Raw genomic sequence first — 18,517 nt, forward strand, 5'->3', positions numbered from 1 at the left:
TGAGGCAGAGCAGGTGGCTGGACGTAGTCAAGGATTATGACTGTGAGATCCTTTACCATCCGAGTAAAGGGAATGTGGTGGCAGATGCCTTGAGCTGCAAGTCGGCGAATCTTCAGTCGGGGTATTGTGTATGAGGATATCATGGATTCCCCACTTTTGTGATTGATTAGGGAAGATCAGGTCTAGGGTGTTTGGGAAGAGAATTGGAAGAAATAGAGGATCAGGGGTGAGATTTCCATATTTGTTCCAGATAGTTGAGGGTTGTTGACCCGATGTGGTCGGGTCTAGGTTCCGTTGTCTGGTGGGGTCAGACAGATTATATTGGAGGAGACTCATAAGTCTCGTTTTCCTATCCATTCGAGGGCCACCAAGATGTATTGGTATCTGAGATTGAGCTTTTGTTGGTCGTGTATGAAGAGAGAGAGAGAGAGAGAGAGAGAGAGAGAGAGAGATAGCCTGATATGTGGAGAGATGCATAACTTGCAGGATGGTCAAGGCTGAGCATCAGAGGCCACATGACAAGTTTCAGTCTCTAGAGGTTCCCATGTGGAAATGGGGGCAAATTTTGGTGGATTTCATCAACAAGTTGCCGAAGACGGCAAAGGGTTTTGATGCTATTTGGGTCATCGTGGATCAATTGACCAAGAATTCCCACTTTTTGCCAGTTTGGGAGAGTTCTTTGGCCGAGAAGTTGGCCGATGTGTATGTTCGCGAGATCATTGCTCACCATGGGGTTCCGGTCTCCATTGTTTCAGACCATGATGTTCGGTTCACCTCCCGTTTTTGGCAGAAGTTCCATGAGGAACTACGCATGAGGTTACACTTCAGCACTGCTTATCATCCGCAAACCGATGGCCAGAGTGGGCGGACGATACAGACCCTTGAGAATATGTTGAGGGTGTGTGTTATCTATTTTGGTGGGAGCTGGGACTCCTACCTACCTCTTGTGGAGTTCTCCTACAACAACAGTTATCACTCCAACATTGGTGCTCCGACTTTCGAGCTCTTGTATGGGTGGAGATGTCGTACCCCGACTTGTTGGGGCGAGGTTGTTCACAGGGTTAGGTCAGACCGAAGTGGTACTATAGACCACGGAGCTAATTCAGTAGATCAGGCAGAGATTGCAGACCGATCAAAGTTAGCAGAAGAGCAATGTCAACCGGTGCCGATCCGAGTTAGACATTCAGGTCAGCAACATGGTGTTACTGAAGGTCTCACCTTGGAAAGGTGTGATACGCTTTAGGAAGAGGGGAAAATTGGGTCCCCAGTATATTGGGCCTTTTCGGGTGATTTCCAGGGTCGGCAAGGTTGCTTACAGATTGGATCTTCCTAAGAAGCTCAGTCAGATTCATAGCACTTTCCTTGTTTCGTAGTTACGAAAGTGTGTATTGGATGAGGATGCAGTGGTTTCCTTGGATGATATTCAATTCGATGAGCTCCTGAACTAAGTTGAGAGGTTGGTGGCTATCCTAGATCGGAAGATGAAGGTGTTGCGTAGCAGAGAAGTACCATTGGTAAAGGTTCAGTGGCAGCACCGGAGGGGCTCCAAGTGGACCTGGGAGCCGAAGGCTGAGATGCGGGAGCATTATCCGGAATTATTCACCACAACAGACATCAAGGACGAAGTCTAGTTCAAGTGGGGGACAATTGTAACATCTCGATGTTCAGGTAATTCACAATTCATCCCTATAATTCCATTTCATGTCAGTTGGTCATGTTTTAGCATTCTTGGGGTTTGGACATGGTGTGTTGGAGGCACCAACACAACGTGTCTGGATATTAAAAGGTGCGGGTATTATTTGGGCAACACGACGTGTTTCCTCTTGGAACACGACATGTTGACCGTTGAAAATGAAACCCTAATATTCCAAGTTTTTCTCCCTATTTAAAGGAATGTGGAGGCTAGGGGTTGTTCACCCTCAGCCTCCATCAAACCCTCAAGCTCTGAAAGAAACCATATTCATTCCCCTCCTATTTGTGAAGCTAGTTGGTGTTTTGAAGGAAGAAGGTAAAAGAAGGAATCAAAGATCTAACAAGCAAGCCCCATTCTTCAGTTTGGCACTCTCCTGGACTTGTGTAAGTGTCCAAGACCTGAGTTTTATCATTCAAAGTTGTTAGATCTTGAGTTTTCCCCTTTTTCTCCTTGTTCTTGGATGTTGCAATGGATGGATTTCATAAAGTTTGCAACTTTATGAATCTCGAGGTCAAGGTGACCTAGTAGTGGCTTGGATCTGGTCTTTAACCAAGTTTTGATGTCATGCATACATATTAGGTCATAAATCCCCTTTTTGACCTAATATGGGTTTAAGACATGTATTAGACATGCATGTCTAAAAAGCACCAACCTTTGGGATAGTTTACACGTTAGAACCACTTCTGGAAGGGATGGACTTCAGATCTTAAGGGTTAAGCGTATTGTGGTTAACCCCTTACATTATCAAGATTGTACCAATGGATAAAGTTGGAAACTTTATCCTTCCTAATCACATTTTTGGTCTAGATCTAAGATTTAGAGCTCTTGGGGTCGAAAAGGCAGCTGAATGTATTAAGGTGTTGGAACTCTGGATAACACAACGTGTTTGCATGTCAACACACGTGTTGGCTGAAGTTTTCCAGTTTGTTTGGATACTCGTGGAACACGATGTGGTTAAGGGGAACAGGCGTGTTGGGTCAATATGGACTATTGACCTTGACCGTTGACTTTGACCAAATTGGTCTTTGAGGGTATTTTGGGATCTTGATGTAATTGGTCACTTGGTGGATGTAGGTATTGTGTAGAGAGTTGAGATTTTAGAGTCGGGCCTCATCAATTCTATAAAGTCTGTGAGGTGAGTTTTCCTCATTGTACTTACGCATCAAAGACACCAAGGCCAGCCCATTGATTTGATAACTTGATATTCACTGATATGCTGAGTATGGAATAAATATGCATGCTAGTTTTGATATTCTAGTTCGGTAGATCTACAGGACTGCCTGTGATACTGTCTAATTATCTGTGTATGTTATTATTTGTTATATGTCGACATATTATGTGGGTAGGGTTGAAGTTGTACTAATATGTGTGGTAGCCAACAAACCCTGGATCAAGCCATATATGAGCTGAGGGTCGGGTAGGGCATGCTAGAATCATATTGAGGGCTCATGAGCATTCCAGATATGAGCTGAGGGTTGGGAAGGGCATGTCAGAGTCGTACTGAGGGCTCGGTGGTATTCAGTCTGAGGATTGATCTGGTCAGGGAGCAAGCCAGACATAAGCTGTGGGTCGAGGATAAGCCAGACATATGATGTGGGCTCAGGGTAATCCAGTATGTTAGTTGTGGACCCATTGCATGATGTTATTGTAGATATGCTATTTGTTTGTGTATTGATATTTTGGGGGGAACTCGCTAAGCATTGAGCTTACAGATTGTGGTTACGTTTCAGGTACCTAAGATGATCGCGGGAAGGCGAAGGCGTGATCGTGCACCTCCTCGTATTTTTTTCTATGATTTTGGGAAAACACTGATAGTAAACATGTTTTGAAAACTATTTTGTAAACAAGGATGATTTATGGGTTGTTTTAAAACTTTAATTTTTTCATGAATTTTATGGATGTTACATCCCCCCCCCCCCTCCAATACCAATCATATTTTTTTCGTTGCCTTTGATCGTACGTGACACAAGGAAACCGATTCTCTCTTTTCTTCCAAGTCGACGCACACAAAGAAGGAATAGATGTTGATCGTTATATATATATATATATATATATATATATATATATATATATATATATATATATATAATGTAGGAATGTACACAAGGAAAAAGGATCGATCCTTCTCCTTGTGGTTATATCATATTTTCAAGTTAGTCCCTCAAGAATCTTGAGAAGATTTCAAACACTCCTAACCCTAATTAGTTAACAATTTAAGTTTCTTTTTATGACACCTTGGTCCCTCCATTCTTATTTAGCTCTGTTTATTATTAGAATTATCTTATACACCCTTACAATAAACTTTTAGGTATAAAATAACACCTTTTTTTAATTTATTAAATTTATGAAATCAAACATCGAAATCCCTAACAGAAAAATTAACATTCCAATAACAGAAACCAACCTTGATTACGGATGAGAATTTGGGTCCACAACAAGATTTCGTACCAGAATCACGAACCAGAACAAATAGGTTTGGATAACGAGCCCTCATGTCATCCTCAAGATCCTATATCATATCTCCGCCATGCTTGTTCTTCCAAAGAATTTTCACAAGTTTCACTCCTTTCTTGTGCAACTGCTTGGTCTCACACTCCAGTATTGATGCTGGTTTTTCAACTAAACATTTTGATTCATTGACTCGTAGCTCGTCTAATGGTAGTACACTGGGTTTCTCCACAAAACACTTTCTCATGTAGCAAACATGAAATACATCATGAATTCCCGCTAACTTGGGTGGTAACTCCAATCTGTAGGCTTGCTCTCCGACTCGTTCCAACACTGCAAGTGGTCCGATAAAGTGCAGTCTCAACTTCCCCGCTTGCGAAAACGAATAATCACCATCCAAGGTGAGACTTTCTATCTTCACTTTATCCTCGATAAGCTGCACGATTTCATAACTTGCAAATTCTTTTTCTCCAAGATCCAGCCAACAAGTAGGTGTATGACACCTCCTCCCATAAAGTATCTCATACGGAGCCATGTCAATGCTAGCATGATAGGTGTTTTTGTAGGAAAACTCCACCAAGGTTAAGTAAGTATCCCAACAACCTCCATAATCAATAACACATGCACATAACATATCCTTTAGAGTCTGAATAGTCCTCTCGGTTTTCCTTTCAGTCTGAGGGTGATAAGTTGTACTCAGGTGCACCCTCGTACCCAACTCCTCCTGCTATTTCTGCCAAAATCTCGACACAAAACGGCTGTCACAATAAAAAATAATGGATAATTGCACACCATGCCTCGTGACAATCTCCTCAATGTAAATATTTGCCAATTTCTCCAATTTTTCATTCTCCTTAGTTTCCAAAAAGTGTGTGCTTTTTAGTCAACCTGTATATAATCACACATATCATGTTATTGCCTCAAGAGGTTTTAGGCAACTTTGTGACAAAATTCAACGTGATTTTATCCCATTTCCACTCCATAATCTCTGGGTATTGCAGCGCACCATACGGCTTCTGGTGGTCAGCCTTGACTAAAGCACAAGTCACACACTCAATTACGTATCTTGCCACTTCCCTCTTTATTCCTGGCCACCAATAATTGGATTTTAGGTCCCGATACATCTTTGTTTCTCCCATATGTATTGAATACTTTGATTTATGTGTGTCTCGAAGCAAAGTTTCACGCACAACACCCACCTTGGGGATCCAAAGTCTCCCCCGAAAATTCTTAAGTCCCCGTTCATCATCCACCAACAAGGCCTGCTTCACATGCTCTTCTTTCAAACCCTCCTCTTGAGCAACCTGAATCTGCTCGAAAATACCTGGAACTATTACCACCCCATAGATTTAAGGTGATAAGCTCCTCTTGGTTCTTTACGACTTAAAGCATCAGCTAACACATTTTCTTTCCAGGATGATAGCTAATCTCACAGTCATAATAAGCTAATAATTCTACCCAACGACATTTTCTCATATTCAATTCTTTCTGATTCTGGATGTGTTGCAAGCTCTTATGGTCATTGTTTAGTGTACACTTCGTCTTGTACAAATGGTGACACCACAACTTAAGTGCAAACACAACAGTTACTAACTCCAAGTCATGTACCGAGTAGTTCATTCCAACGCTCTTTAACTATCAGGAAGCATAAGCAATCACCTTTCCCCTCTGCATCAACACATATCCCAAGCCTGAACACGATGCATCATTGTAAACCACAAAGTCATCATTCTCTTCAGGAAGAGAAATAATAGGAGCCTCACACAAAAGACCCTAAAAGGTATGAATGCCTCCTCATGCTTTTCAGACCAGACAAATGGATTTGCTTTCCTTGTCAATTTGGTTAGAGGACCCACAATCTTGGATAAATTCTTGATGAACCTTTGATAATAACCCGCCAAACCCAAGAAACTTCGAATGTTGGTGGGAGTCTTCGATATCGGCCACTTCTTAACTGATTCTATCTTCGTTGGGTCTACCGTGATCCCTCTGACCCGACTATATGTCCAAGGAACTGGACCTCCCTCAACCAAAATTCACACTTAGAAAATTTCACATACAATTTCTCCTTCCGTAGCGTGTCTAAAACCTCCCTCAAGTGCAGCCGATGATTGTCGACACTCTGAGAATACACAAGTATGTTGTCGATGAAAACAATGACAGACTTATCTAAAAATGGATGACACACCCGATTCATTAGGTCCATAAACACCGCTAGGCCATTCGTCTGTCCAAAGGGCATCACTAAGAACTCATAATGTCCATAGCATGTCCTGAATTATGTCTTGGGTATATCCTGCTTGCTAACCCGAACCTGATGATATCCCGAACGCAAATCAATCTTTGAAAAATGGATAGCACCATGGAGTTGATAAAAAAAAGGTCATCAATTCTTGGGAGGGGATACTTATTCTTCGTTGTAACCTTGTTCAACTCCCTATAATGGTGTAGACAAAACGTGCTTGTGGCATTGTTGTATTGGACACATTAACAAGAAACGCATCGCTCAACTCCAAAAGGATGGATTGTTGGAATCATTTGACTTAAGTTCAGATGATGAATATGAGTCTTGTCTTTTAGGTAAGATGACAAAATCACCTTTCACATGGTCTTGTGAAATAAGTGAAGGTTTGTTGGATCTCATAAACACAGATGTAAATGGACCCATCAGATCGACCATAAGGGATGCTAATCGATTCTACATGACGTTTACGGATGATTATAGTAGATATAGGTATATATACTTAATCAAACATAAATCATAAACATTTAAAAGTTCAAAGACTTTAAACACGTGTTCGAGAATCAATTGTGCAGGAAGATAAAGATGCTCTGATCAGAAAAAGTCGGAGAGTATCTTACTATCGACTTCCATAATGTGGAATAGTTTCACAATTGAATCCTCCTAGGACACCGTAACTTAATGGTGTGGTTGAGAGGCATAATCATTATTAGACTTGGTTCATTCCATGATGAGTTGAGCTTTTGTTCCTATTTCTTTCTGGGGTATGCCTTAGAGACAGTCGCCTATATCCTTAATCTTATTCCTACTAAGAAGGTCGCCAAAACAACTCACGAGATGTGGACAACGAAAATTCCTTTGCTAGCTCACATCAAGGTTTGGGGTTGTGAAGCTTTTGTCAGACGAGTGACTCATGACAATCTAGAACCTAGAAGTAAGAGGTGTATTTGAAAGATCTAGTATGCTCAAGAATCATATTAAATTAATATTGCTAATTAACATATGATACTAATGGGTCACACTAAAAACAACTTGATACAATTGATTATTTATTAGAAATTGATTTTAATAAATATTCATAAACTCTTATAATTAATTGGGAAAAATATTTATTTCATGCAAATAATTATTTTACAATTACAAGTAACATATTATTTCATATGGTATGAATTAATAAGTCATGCACAACCTTTTGGAGTAGTTGGGTCTTTTTGTCTTTTACCTAAATACAATGGTTTATATTTTATAAACTCGGTTTTATAAAATTCAAACTTTTTCACTTCTTTTTTATACCAATTTTTGAAAATTGTGCTAGAAAAAGGAGTGATGGCCTTTTGCATTCTTGAATCAAAAGAAATAAGGTATGGGTGCATGCATGGGAGACATACTTGTCTTGTGTCATAAGGTCTTAAGGGTTAAAGACCTTAAGGTATTGTTTTCACTTTATACAAGACTTGAGGCTTTCATTTTGGTGATAACTTGGACACCAAACCCGTAACTCTCTAGCCTCTCTCATCTGCTCTTCTTTTACTTTGAACACTTGAAGAAATTAATACTTGTTTATGCTCTCTTGAAGTTCATATTGGTTATCAACTTCAAGCTTAAGATTTAAGAGTTTTAGACTAGCATCTACATCAAGTTGAGTCACTGTTGGTATCTCTTAAGTACTTCATTCTTCATCAACTTCCAAACCTCCCAAGAGGACCCAAAGAACTATAAAGGTTGTTATTTCTTCATCTCTTCTTTGATTGGTGTTTTAAAATTTCCATAACTTGCAAGATGATCCTTAGTGGGTTGTAACTAGCTTATTAAGTTCGAAATTTAAAGACTTCTGTTTGCCATATTTTTACGTTTTATGAAACTATTTTTGAATAAAAAACTCAACAGTATTTTCATTGGTTACCCACAAAAATCTTTTGGATACTTGTTCTACAAACCTAGTGAGAATGTGGTCTTTGTAGCTCGAACGAGAGTCTCTCATGAGAGAGAACTCATATTCAATGAGGACAGTGGGTATGCAATTGACCTTGAAGAGATTCAAGAATCAACCTGTGAAGGAACCTTAAAAGAAACTAGCTCTCAACTAGAGGATGAGATTCTTGTTAATCTCATTGACAATTCGTTACCTCTTTGCCGATCCAGTAGGGTTAGCATGTCACCTACGTTCTATGGTTTCCATATAAAGTCAGATGGTGAGACGTTTATCAGTGATGGTACACTAGAAAATTTGGATGAGCCAGCTAACTACAAGGATGCAATGGCGATTCCTAAGGCTGCCAAATGGAAAGAGGAAATGGACATCGAGATTTAGTCTATGTACGAAAACCAAGTTTGGAATTTGGTCGATCATGAAAATGAACGAAAGACAATAGGTTGCAAATGGATCTTCAAGAAGAAGACCGACATGGTGGGAAGGTACACACGATCAAAGCACGATTGGTTACGAAGGGTCTTACTCAAACCTTCGGGGTTGACTATGATGAAACATTTTCACCAGTGGCAAATATAAAGTCTATCAGGATAATGCTTATCATAGTTGTCTTTCATGATTATGAAATATGGTAGATAGATGTCAAAACTGTTTTCCTCAATGAGAAGTTGGCTTAGGATATTTACATGAACTAGCCATAGGGTTTTATACATGCAAAATTTCCTAATAGAATGTGTAAGCTTGAGAAATTCATTTATGGATTGAAACAAGTGTTTTGCAGCTGGAATCTTTGCTTTCATGAGAAAGTCAAAGAATTTGGTTTCTCTAGGAGCGAGGATGAGTCTTGTGTGTATGTCAAAGCTAGTGGGAGTATAGTAACTTTCCTAGTATTGTATATGTTGATGACATACTTCTAATGGGAAACGACATTCCAACCTTGCAAGAAGTGAAATCTTGGCTTAGGAAGTGTTTCGTCATGAAGGATCTAGGGGCACAACCAAAGTTTTATATTTTTGGGCCTAATATGTATAAAACTAAAGTAAAAATGGCTAATTCTAACCAAAAAAATCAGTAAACATGGTATTATCTTCTTGGAACCTCTCTTTCAATTCAGGGATGTTATATTGATACATTGCTTCTCTCATCTTCTTCAGGCTCATATTGCATGGCTCGTCGTCATAGTATCTAGTAGAAATTTAGATAGTGAAACATGCTAAAAATAATCATGATAGTAATAATCATGATTTTCATAAAGAGATAAGTGACTATGACTACATGTAGGTCTACCTTTCACACATTGACGACCCTTATATTCATGTCTAGATCGTGTAATAAGTTGTGGTTACGTGATGTTTTCCACTAAAGCCGATATATTAGTTGGTTTATGAGACCAGATTATGTGGAATAAAATAGGAACAAAGAAATCCGGAAACAAATGTGAAAATCTCAACACCCACAAGAACGCTCATAGTTGTTAAGAAAGGATAATCTCTAATTACTCCAAAAGTGTGTAAAACATTAATCTTAAAATCTAAAAAAAAAATTATGATCCTAGCGTTCTATGTATACTAATAGTAAATTTATAACTAGAAGAAATGCCATTATAATAAGGAAACAGTTTAAGACTTGGGCTTTCTCAATTTTGAGATAATGGGACGGAACTGTGAGGCTCCTTGGGGCCACATGCCATCTGCGATGTTCGATTTTGAGTCGAATTAATTAATTTTTAGGAAATATCCAGAAAAATCTTAAAATTTTAGTCTAATTTATGAAAAAGTTTCAAACTAAATTTTGTTTACAAAAAAACACAGAATACCGGTTAAAACTTCGAAAAAACCCTTTTCGGCTGGTGTAACGCCCGTAGATTAGGGCTAGTCAATTTAGAGACAATAAACATCAAAAATTACTTTTTGATGGAAGATTATTTAGAAGGATTAATCTTAACCAAGTTGTAGTATATGTCTCAAGGTTTCTGAAAATATAAAGAACGCCGAAATCCGAGTTATAGCGAAGAAGTTATGACCTGTCGAAGTTTCGCGACAGAACCGGCACGACACAGCGCGACATAAATAGTGAATTTACGTTAGAGCGATATTTATCCAAAACAATCTAAATGAGAATTGAAGATCTCATCGATAGTAGTGCAACGACGGAAAGACGGACGAAAACGGACATCAGACGAAGGAGTTATGAGTTTATAACGGAGTTTTCCTGTCCCGGCCTACTAAAAATAATATATAAGTAATATAATTATAATATATTAAAAATAAAGTCAAAATTAACCAATGGAGTCTAAACGAGAGTTGTAGAGCATAATCTCACCTTCACGTCGATATAAAGAACGTCGAAAACGGAGTCCGTATGCGAAAGTTATGAATTTCTGAAGTTCGGGGCGCGAAACCCCAAAACTATCAGATACCACGACGTGGCAAGCAGTGCCACGACGTGGCCAGTCTTCTGACACCTCCAGGAGTCCCCCAGATGCAACTTGCGATGACGCATGCAGTGACGACCAACCCCACGACATGGAAAAAGGTGCCACGACGTGGCAAGGGCCAATTTTGCCCTATAAATAGATTTGAAGGGCCAGTCGAGTTTGGTTGCTCTTTCTCTCATCTCTCACCCATATTACCTCGATTTACGTGCAAAGAACTACCCCCGAAGCCCCGATATTAACCCTGAGACCCGAAGCAAGTCCCGAAGCCCGAAGATCCCGAGAAGAAAAGAGTTTCCGAGCCGAAGCTCTACCCGCGAGAAACCCGGTGTGTGAAGATATCCCGGTTTCACCGAAGAATACTATTTGAAGAGCCGCAGTGCTGTCCGATCATCTTCTGATCAAGTGAGTGTATAGTCCCTTTCATAACACGATTTTAATACAAGTATTGTGTGAATGTATGAAGTATATGTTTTGGGTGAGTATGTGATCACTTTCTTCTAACATATATATATATATATATATATATATATATATATATATATATATATATATTAAGTATTTGCTATGAAATATGTGCTATGTGTTTATATATTGTTGTTTATTTGAGATGAGTGTGGAATGGATGTTTTATATAGGTGTTAAATGAGTTAATCTGTACATGTATTTTATATCTACAAATATGTTGGGTAGAACATGGGTAGATGAATTAGATGAGGTGTGATGATAATTAGGTGTTGAGAAATAGGTGATGATAATTAGGTGATGAGAAATAGGTGATGATAATTAGGTGATGAGAGATAGATGATGATAGAAAGGTGATGATAATTAGGTGATGATAGATAGGTGCTGATAAATAGGTGATGTGAGATGAGAGGAGATACTATATCCTTGACCGACGATGTGGCAATTTGGCGATGTAGTCATCTACCAGAGTATAAATGGCGACCACAGACTATTCTAGATGACCCCGTGGAAACACCAGCAGACTCATAACCTGTAGGTGATGAATTACGAGTTCAGGCGATGTTGTAACTACGTATTCATGCGATGATACTCTAACCCTTACAATGAATTATGAGTCCAGGCGATGTTGTGACTGCGTATTCATGCTTTAGGAACGAATATATATAAAGGAAATGCGATGTAAGAAGATGAGATGTAAATACGATGTAGGAGATGACCCTTAGGATAATTCCTTAGGGAAGGTACTTAAGAATAAACGAAGATAATAGGGATGGGTAATTGGGTTGATTGTTTGATGATTGAATATAATAATTATATTATTGTGGGTTGAAAACCCTATACGTTCACCAGGATCCCAAGCCTGACCCACTCAGTTTTCTTTGCATTACATGTAATGGCACAAGGGTATAAGTTGGTGGACTTGACAAGAGAATTTGGATTATAGATCAGTAATTATAATTAAGGGTTTAGGTCATTTTTGGTCACTTAACTTTTGGTTTTGTGATCATTTGGTCACTTAACTATTTTTAAGTTTTAAAAGGTCATCAAACTTTTGACTTTGTGCTCATTTAGTCACTTAACTTTTGGTTTGGTCACATTTAGTCACTTAACTTTTAGATTTGTGCTCATTTAGTCACCTAACTTTTAAAATTGTGCTCATTTAGTCACTAAACTTTTAAAAAAATTTAAAAGTTTAGTGACTAAATGAGCACAATTTTAGAAGTTAGGTGACTAAATATGACCAAACCAAAAGTTAAGTGACTAAATGAGCACAAAGCCAAAAGTTTGATGACCTTTTAAAACTTAAAAAGAGTTAAATGACCAAATGAGCACAAAACCAAAAGTTAAGTGACCAAAAATGACCTAAACCCTATAATTAACTGTTGTAAGGTCTATTTTATATTGTTTATGCTTTTGGTCTGTATCGGAACATGACATCCCGAGGTTTTATTATTTAATGAAAATATGTTCTCTTTGAGAAACGTTTTGATAATGGTTATCATATTATGTTTTTGGGACAATTTCCGCAACTGTTTTCCTAAAAAGGATTACTCTGATTTTAAAACAAAGCATAAACAAATCGGTTTTTTCTGGCCGCGAAATTAGGGATGTCACAGCTGGTTTGGCAGATTTTGCTGGTATTCTGTCCTTTTTCGTTAGTTTGCTCAAAATTTTGGGACTTTTCCAAAAATAACCTGATAACCAAAATATTGGGACTTTTCTAAAAATTACCATGAAATTAATGGATATTAGTATTAACAAATCATTTATAAACATAAAAAATAATTTTATTACAAATAAAGGAAATTCATTTGTTGTTAATTTCTAGGAATAAATTGGTGGTATAAGTATTTCTCTATTGTTTCCTGACCACTCAAACTCTTTACGTTCTTCCTATGCATTGTTGTGGATATGATGGTGAGATATATTTAGTTAGCATTCCTCTAATTTCGGTGTTCCTCTTGTGTTGTTTAACCTAACTACCACACAACATTCATCCATCACATGTTAACAACCATCGACTAACACAAATCTATAAAATGTGAAAAGTGAACCGTGAATGATAATTTATATGGAAACAAGTGAATGGTGATTATTTATTTAAATTGTCATTCAAAGTTTACTTTTCACTCTCGATAGATGTGCGTAATTTTATGGTTGTTATCGGGTAATGTTTGGAGGTTAGGTGGTAGTTAGGTTAAAGAACATAATGAAAGATCTATATGTTCATGTAATGATATTTTCTAATAACATGTGATCATATAGCATCATGCCTAATAGCAAGTAGACACTTATTGATTGTGTATTAATAAATATTATCAACTATTGTATTAGTCACGCCTAACAGAGTACTTCTCACTATGACACCCACAACGATACATAGGAAGAACATATGGACTTTGAAGTGGTCAACAAACAATAGAGAAACACATAGTCGACCATTCTATTCCTAGAAATTAGCAACAAATGTATTTCCTTTGTTTATAATAAAAAATATTTTATATGTTCGTAAATGATTTGTTAATAATAATGTCAATTAACTCCATATTAATTTTCAAAAAAGTCCCAATATTTTGGTTGTCGGGTAACTTTTAGAAAAGTCATAATATTTTGAGCAAACTAATGAAAAAGAACAAAATATCGGCTAAATCTACGAAACCGGCCAAAAAGGGTTTTTTTTGAAGTTTTAGCCGGTATTCTATGCTTTTCTGTAAACAAAAATTAGTTTGGGACTTTGTCATAAATTAGACTAAAATTTTAGGACTTTTCTGAAGATTTCCCTAATTTTTAAGGCTTTATGTTGAATCATTGAACTAATGATTATACTTCTAAAAGCACACAAGCATCTTAAGTACGAAAATGGACCCCCCCCCCCTCCCGTGTCACGATGCTTTGTAAATTTCAAGATGAAAGGATGGAGCTGTGAAACTCTTTGTCAAATTTGAGATGAAGGTATGAAGATCATCACATATTAATTGTATATCTACACACGAGCATCTTAATCGCAAAAAAGGACAAACCTGAATGTTACGATGCTTTGTTAATTTTGAGATGAAGGGATGGAGCTGTGAGACTCTTACATGCAATCTGCCATGCTGGATTTTGAGTCGAATTAATGAATCTTTGAGGCTTTGTGTTAAATTATGAGCTAATGAATTATTGAATTGATATGTGAAATCAGTTTAATAGGGTTAGAAAAAAAAAATTAAAGTTTACATTTTTAGCCAAATTAAATAGAAAGAATGAGATCGATATTTTTAGGACCGATACCATTTTTTAATTGTAGGCTTGTACAATCTTATAACACAACACTGAATACAATTATATTATTGATGTAAATAGTTTAAATATAAAACTATATACATCTTCAAAATATCTTTACATAGCAATAATTAGGAAAAAAGTAGCTCTATCAACATACTTAGGTTTACATTTCTCTTGCTTTTGATAAATTGTATATTTTTGATAAAACAATAACTAATATATTACAAACTATCTGTAAGACCCATGTATTACATGTGTTAATTAAAAAAATTAAATATAAAAGTTTAAATATTTAAAAACTTTGGATTTATAAGAAAATAAGAAAAATAATAAATTATTAAAATTGATTTTTTTTATCTTTTAAATTTAAATAAATAAGCAAAATAAACTAATGAACTTTAATTTCAGAATTTTGAAATAAGAAGATAAGTTCATTAATGAAATTAATATTCATTTATTACTATATTTATTGTAATTATTACATTAAAATATTATATATAATTTATTAAAATAGAAAAATCCATAAAATGACAAGTAGAAAAGAAATTAATTCAAAATAACCATAAAATGACATTTAACAAATTGAATGAAAGTGTGACATATGGCAAAAAAAAACCTTCTTTTATTATAATAAAAAACATCATAAATGGTCCCTGTGTTTTCCCAAAATCTGAAGTTTAGTCCATGTGGTTTAAAAACATCAAAGATGGTTCCTGTGTTTTCAAAACTTTTGATGTTTGGTCCTTTTTGCTAACTCCGTTAGCTTTTGACCGTTAAATGAAGGGAATTTTCGTAATTTCACTACACATGGACCATTTATGAGTTTTTATTATTTTTTTAAAAAGAAGAAAAAAATAAAATGATATGCAAAAGGTCTCTCTCATACACATAAACACAAACGCATATACATACACATGCCTGTAACATATTCGTACCCACCACATCTCCGTCATCCCCAACCCATCGTCGACATCCCCTTTGTTCAGCCTCCTGAAGATCAAACCCCATTGCCATCGCCACATTTAGTGTTTCTGTGATTCCTGATAGACCAGTGAAAAACATGGGTGTGTGTGTGTGTATGTGTTTCGTTAGTAACTAAGATCTCCGGCGAACAACAAAACTCCAATTATGACCAGATCTCCAACATTCTCATTGCAAATTACAATCGTCCCATCTCCATTTTCTCTTCATCTTTATCCCGACCCTTTAACTTTCTCTTTCATTTTCAAAATAATCTTGATTCTGGGGATGAACATAAAAACCCTGCATCAAGCGGGCTGAAGATCAAATTTTGATTTTGAACTTGAGTGGCGGTGGAGGTGAATCGACTGAAGATCGATTTGGTGAATACCATTGCTGTGAAATTACTTTCTCATTTTACAAATTTGTAGCTGTTTACAGAAGGATTGTTGTGTCAAAGTAGCAGTACACATAAGGCCTCTAATCGGAGATGAAAAGCTTCAAGCTTGTAAGGATTGTGTTGTTGTCGTCCCTGGGAAACCTCAGGTTAAGGAATTGCCCACTCACTCATCTCCCAATTGTCTCTTCTTTCGTTGATTCCCTAATTTGGTTTATGTTTTTGGCGACATTCATTTGTCTAGGTAACTCCCATGACTTTATTCTTTTCATGACGACTTCTCCGATTGCTTTTGCAAAGAAGGTGTTATCGATAACTTTGTTAGAAAGATAATGAGTTATGAGTTCTTCATCTGTAGGATGAAATCGGAATCCTGGAGTCATGTCCATTTGATCATCTTCTTGAGCAGGATCACAGAGCTTCTCTATCTTCTAAAACCCTTTAAAACTTTTGACGAAAAATCACTTTCTAAGCCAAGATTTCATATGGTTTTTTCATCAAAAAGCTTGCTTTATCTGATTTACATGGTTGAATGAACATAAATAGGAGTAGAAAAAAGGCAGGCAAGAAAAGTAAAACCAACAGATAGTGTAACCTGAAAGATTCAGAGGTTTAAGGAAAAAAAGAAACATAATGAACAACTCAGCCAAGCTATAGACAAATTTGGTTTTGTGAGATTTTTGTTATAAATCAAGAACCATAAGTATAAATTTGATTTGGGTTTCCTTTTAATTGGGCATTTGGGTGTAGGTGTTGCGTGATTATCAGATTTGAACCGAGGAAGAAGAAGAAGTAGGTGGGGGTTTGACTTTTTTGAGAGAGATATATATAGAGAGAGAGGGGTGGGACCTTTATATATGCTAAATAAGGCACAACTTCATAAATGGTCCCTGTGGTGGTAAAATGATGAAAACATCTTTTAGTTAACGGAGAAAATTTAACGGAGTGAGGCTTATGGACCAAACATCAAAAGTTTTGATAGTACAGGGACCATCTATGATGTTTTTAAACCACGGGGACTAAACTTTAGATTTTGGAAAAACATAGGGACCATTTATAATGTTTTTTCTATTATAATAGATGTTATGGGAAAAACATAGTTTGAAGTTACCATTTTGCCCTTGAGGGATGCCTAATCTTCAAAGATTTGCAGCTTTGTGCATGTCTATCTCTATCAAGATTACACAAAAAACCAAGCAAAAAACATTTGAATTAAAGAAATGGATCAAATCCTCAAAACTCTCCCATCCCGTTTCCTAAATTCAAAGCAACATCAAAATATTATTATAATTAATAACAAACACTACCCAACAAAAACCTTATTTTCCTCCACTTACTTTCTTTTTCCTAATTAAAAAAGTCTATAAATAATGATCAACTGTACTATATAATGCACCAACACGTACGCTGCATCTTTTCAGTTCAGAAACTGATCAAAAACAAAAAGACCCGCCCATCTTCAGAAATCTAAATATGGATGAGGGAATGTCAGGTTTTGGTCTGAAAGCTAGCCGCAGTGCGGGCGGTGGTGCCAAGTGTGGTCGGTGGAATCCAACCAACGAACAAGTCAAAGTATTGACGGACTTGTTCAGGTCCGGTTTACGAACCCCAACTACTGACCAGATTCAAAAGATCTCATCCCAGTTGAGTTTTTATGGGAAGATCGAAAGCAAGAATGTTTTTTACTGGTTTCAGAACCATAAAGCTAGGGAACGACAAAAACGTCGTCGGGTTTATGTTGAATATGATCAAAACGACCATAATGTTGCAAAACAACGTAAGTTTAGATCCGGTTTACATTTTCTTGAACGTTTTTATCATATTTATAATTGCTGGATGATTTATAATTTCTTCTACTTTTCTTGTGTGAACAGATTTTGCTGAAGTAACAGACACGGAAAGGGTGATAGAGACATTGCAGCTTTTTCCAGTGACCTCGAGGGCGTTCACAAACGATGAATGCAAAGAAAACACATCGCCATATCCGACCATGTATACATGTGGAACGGAAATGGAAAATCATTATCCTCAACGACACCCTTCTCTAGATTTACGTCTAAGTTTCATGTAAAAAAGAAAAAAGAACGATTGAACTTCACCGTTGATCGAGTCCACCTTGGAAATCGTTGAGCAAACAGCTTTTGTGATATCGAGTTCAGCTCAAATGATATTGTATTTGTTTTAAAGTTGTCATATCTTAACTTCGGATCTTTGTTAGAACAGATCACTAGCTAGCTAGTAGATGAAATGAATAGTGTAACATTTTAATCATATTGGTATGTACGTGGGCCTTTCAAGTGTTTTTGACTACTAATTGACTTCGTTTATGAAGATTTAACTTTGCAAAGTATTATATGCATGTTCTTGGAAAAATGCATCAAAATGATTAAAAGTCGTATGTTGGACGATGCTAGTCTAACTCTGAGTAACTTTAGGTATGTTATGAGAATATGTGATACGATCCAAACAATATAAACCAGTCAAAGTTTGTAATATTCTTATCAGTATGAATATGTTAAATAACATTGACTACGTGGACAAATTCATGTGATCTAGCTTAAATATAAATATTTGTAGATTAAAGTGAGGTTTATAAACATGATTAATATGTGAAATGAACTGTTATGATATTGGTAGTTAATGTTATTTGAGTATAAGTTGATGTAATCTCTAATTACTTC

At 36.7% G+C, this 18,517-nt stretch overlaps 2 protein-coding genes across 2 annotated transcripts; one reads left to right on the forward strand and one right to left on the reverse strand.

Annotated features, from left to right (window-relative positions):
- Positions 1-4,202: 4,202 nt before the first annotated feature.
- LOC145090083 (uncharacterized) lies at positions 4,203-4,676 on the reverse strand. Its single transcript, XM_079028430.1, has one exon. It carries the CDS (start codon positions 4,674-4,676, stop codon positions 4,203-4,205), a length of 474 nt encoding a protein of 157 aa, XP_078884556.1.
- Positions 4,677-17,249: 12,573 nt separating this feature from the next.
- LOC145090809 (WUSCHEL-related homeobox 5-like) lies at positions 17,250-18,150 on the forward strand. The gene is made up of 2 exons (XM_079028879.1): positions 17,250-17,613; positions 17,711-18,150. The coding sequence occupies exons 1-2, from the start codon at positions 17,310-17,312 to the stop codon at positions 17,905-17,907; spliced, it is 501 nt and encodes a 166-aa protein (XP_078885005.1). The 5' UTR covers positions 17,250-17,309; the 3' UTR covers positions 17,908-18,150.
- The last annotated feature ends 367 nt before the right edge of the window (positions 18,151-18,517 follow it).

This window comes from Lactuca serriola, chromosome 2, assembly GCF_051521515.1.
Source record: "Lactuca serriola cultivar US96UC23 chromosome 2, Lser_US96UC23_V15, whole genome shotgun sequence".
Classification (NCBI taxonomy): Eukaryota; Viridiplantae; Streptophyta; class Magnoliopsida; order Asterales; family Asteraceae; genus Lactuca; species Lactuca serriola.

Coding starts and splice junctions, on each gene's coding strand:
- LOC145090083 (XM_079028430.1), bottom strand. CDS start 4,676: ATGGCTCCGTATGAGATACTTTATGGGAGGAGGTGTCATACACCTACT.
- LOC145090809 (XM_079028879.1), top strand. CDS start 17,310: ATGGATGAGGGAATGTCAGGTTTTGGTCTGAAAGCTAGCCGCAGTGCG. Junction 17,614..17,710: donor CCATAATGTTGCAAAACAAC/GTAAGTTTAGAT, acceptor TTGTGTGAACAG/ATTTTGCTGAAGTAACAGAC.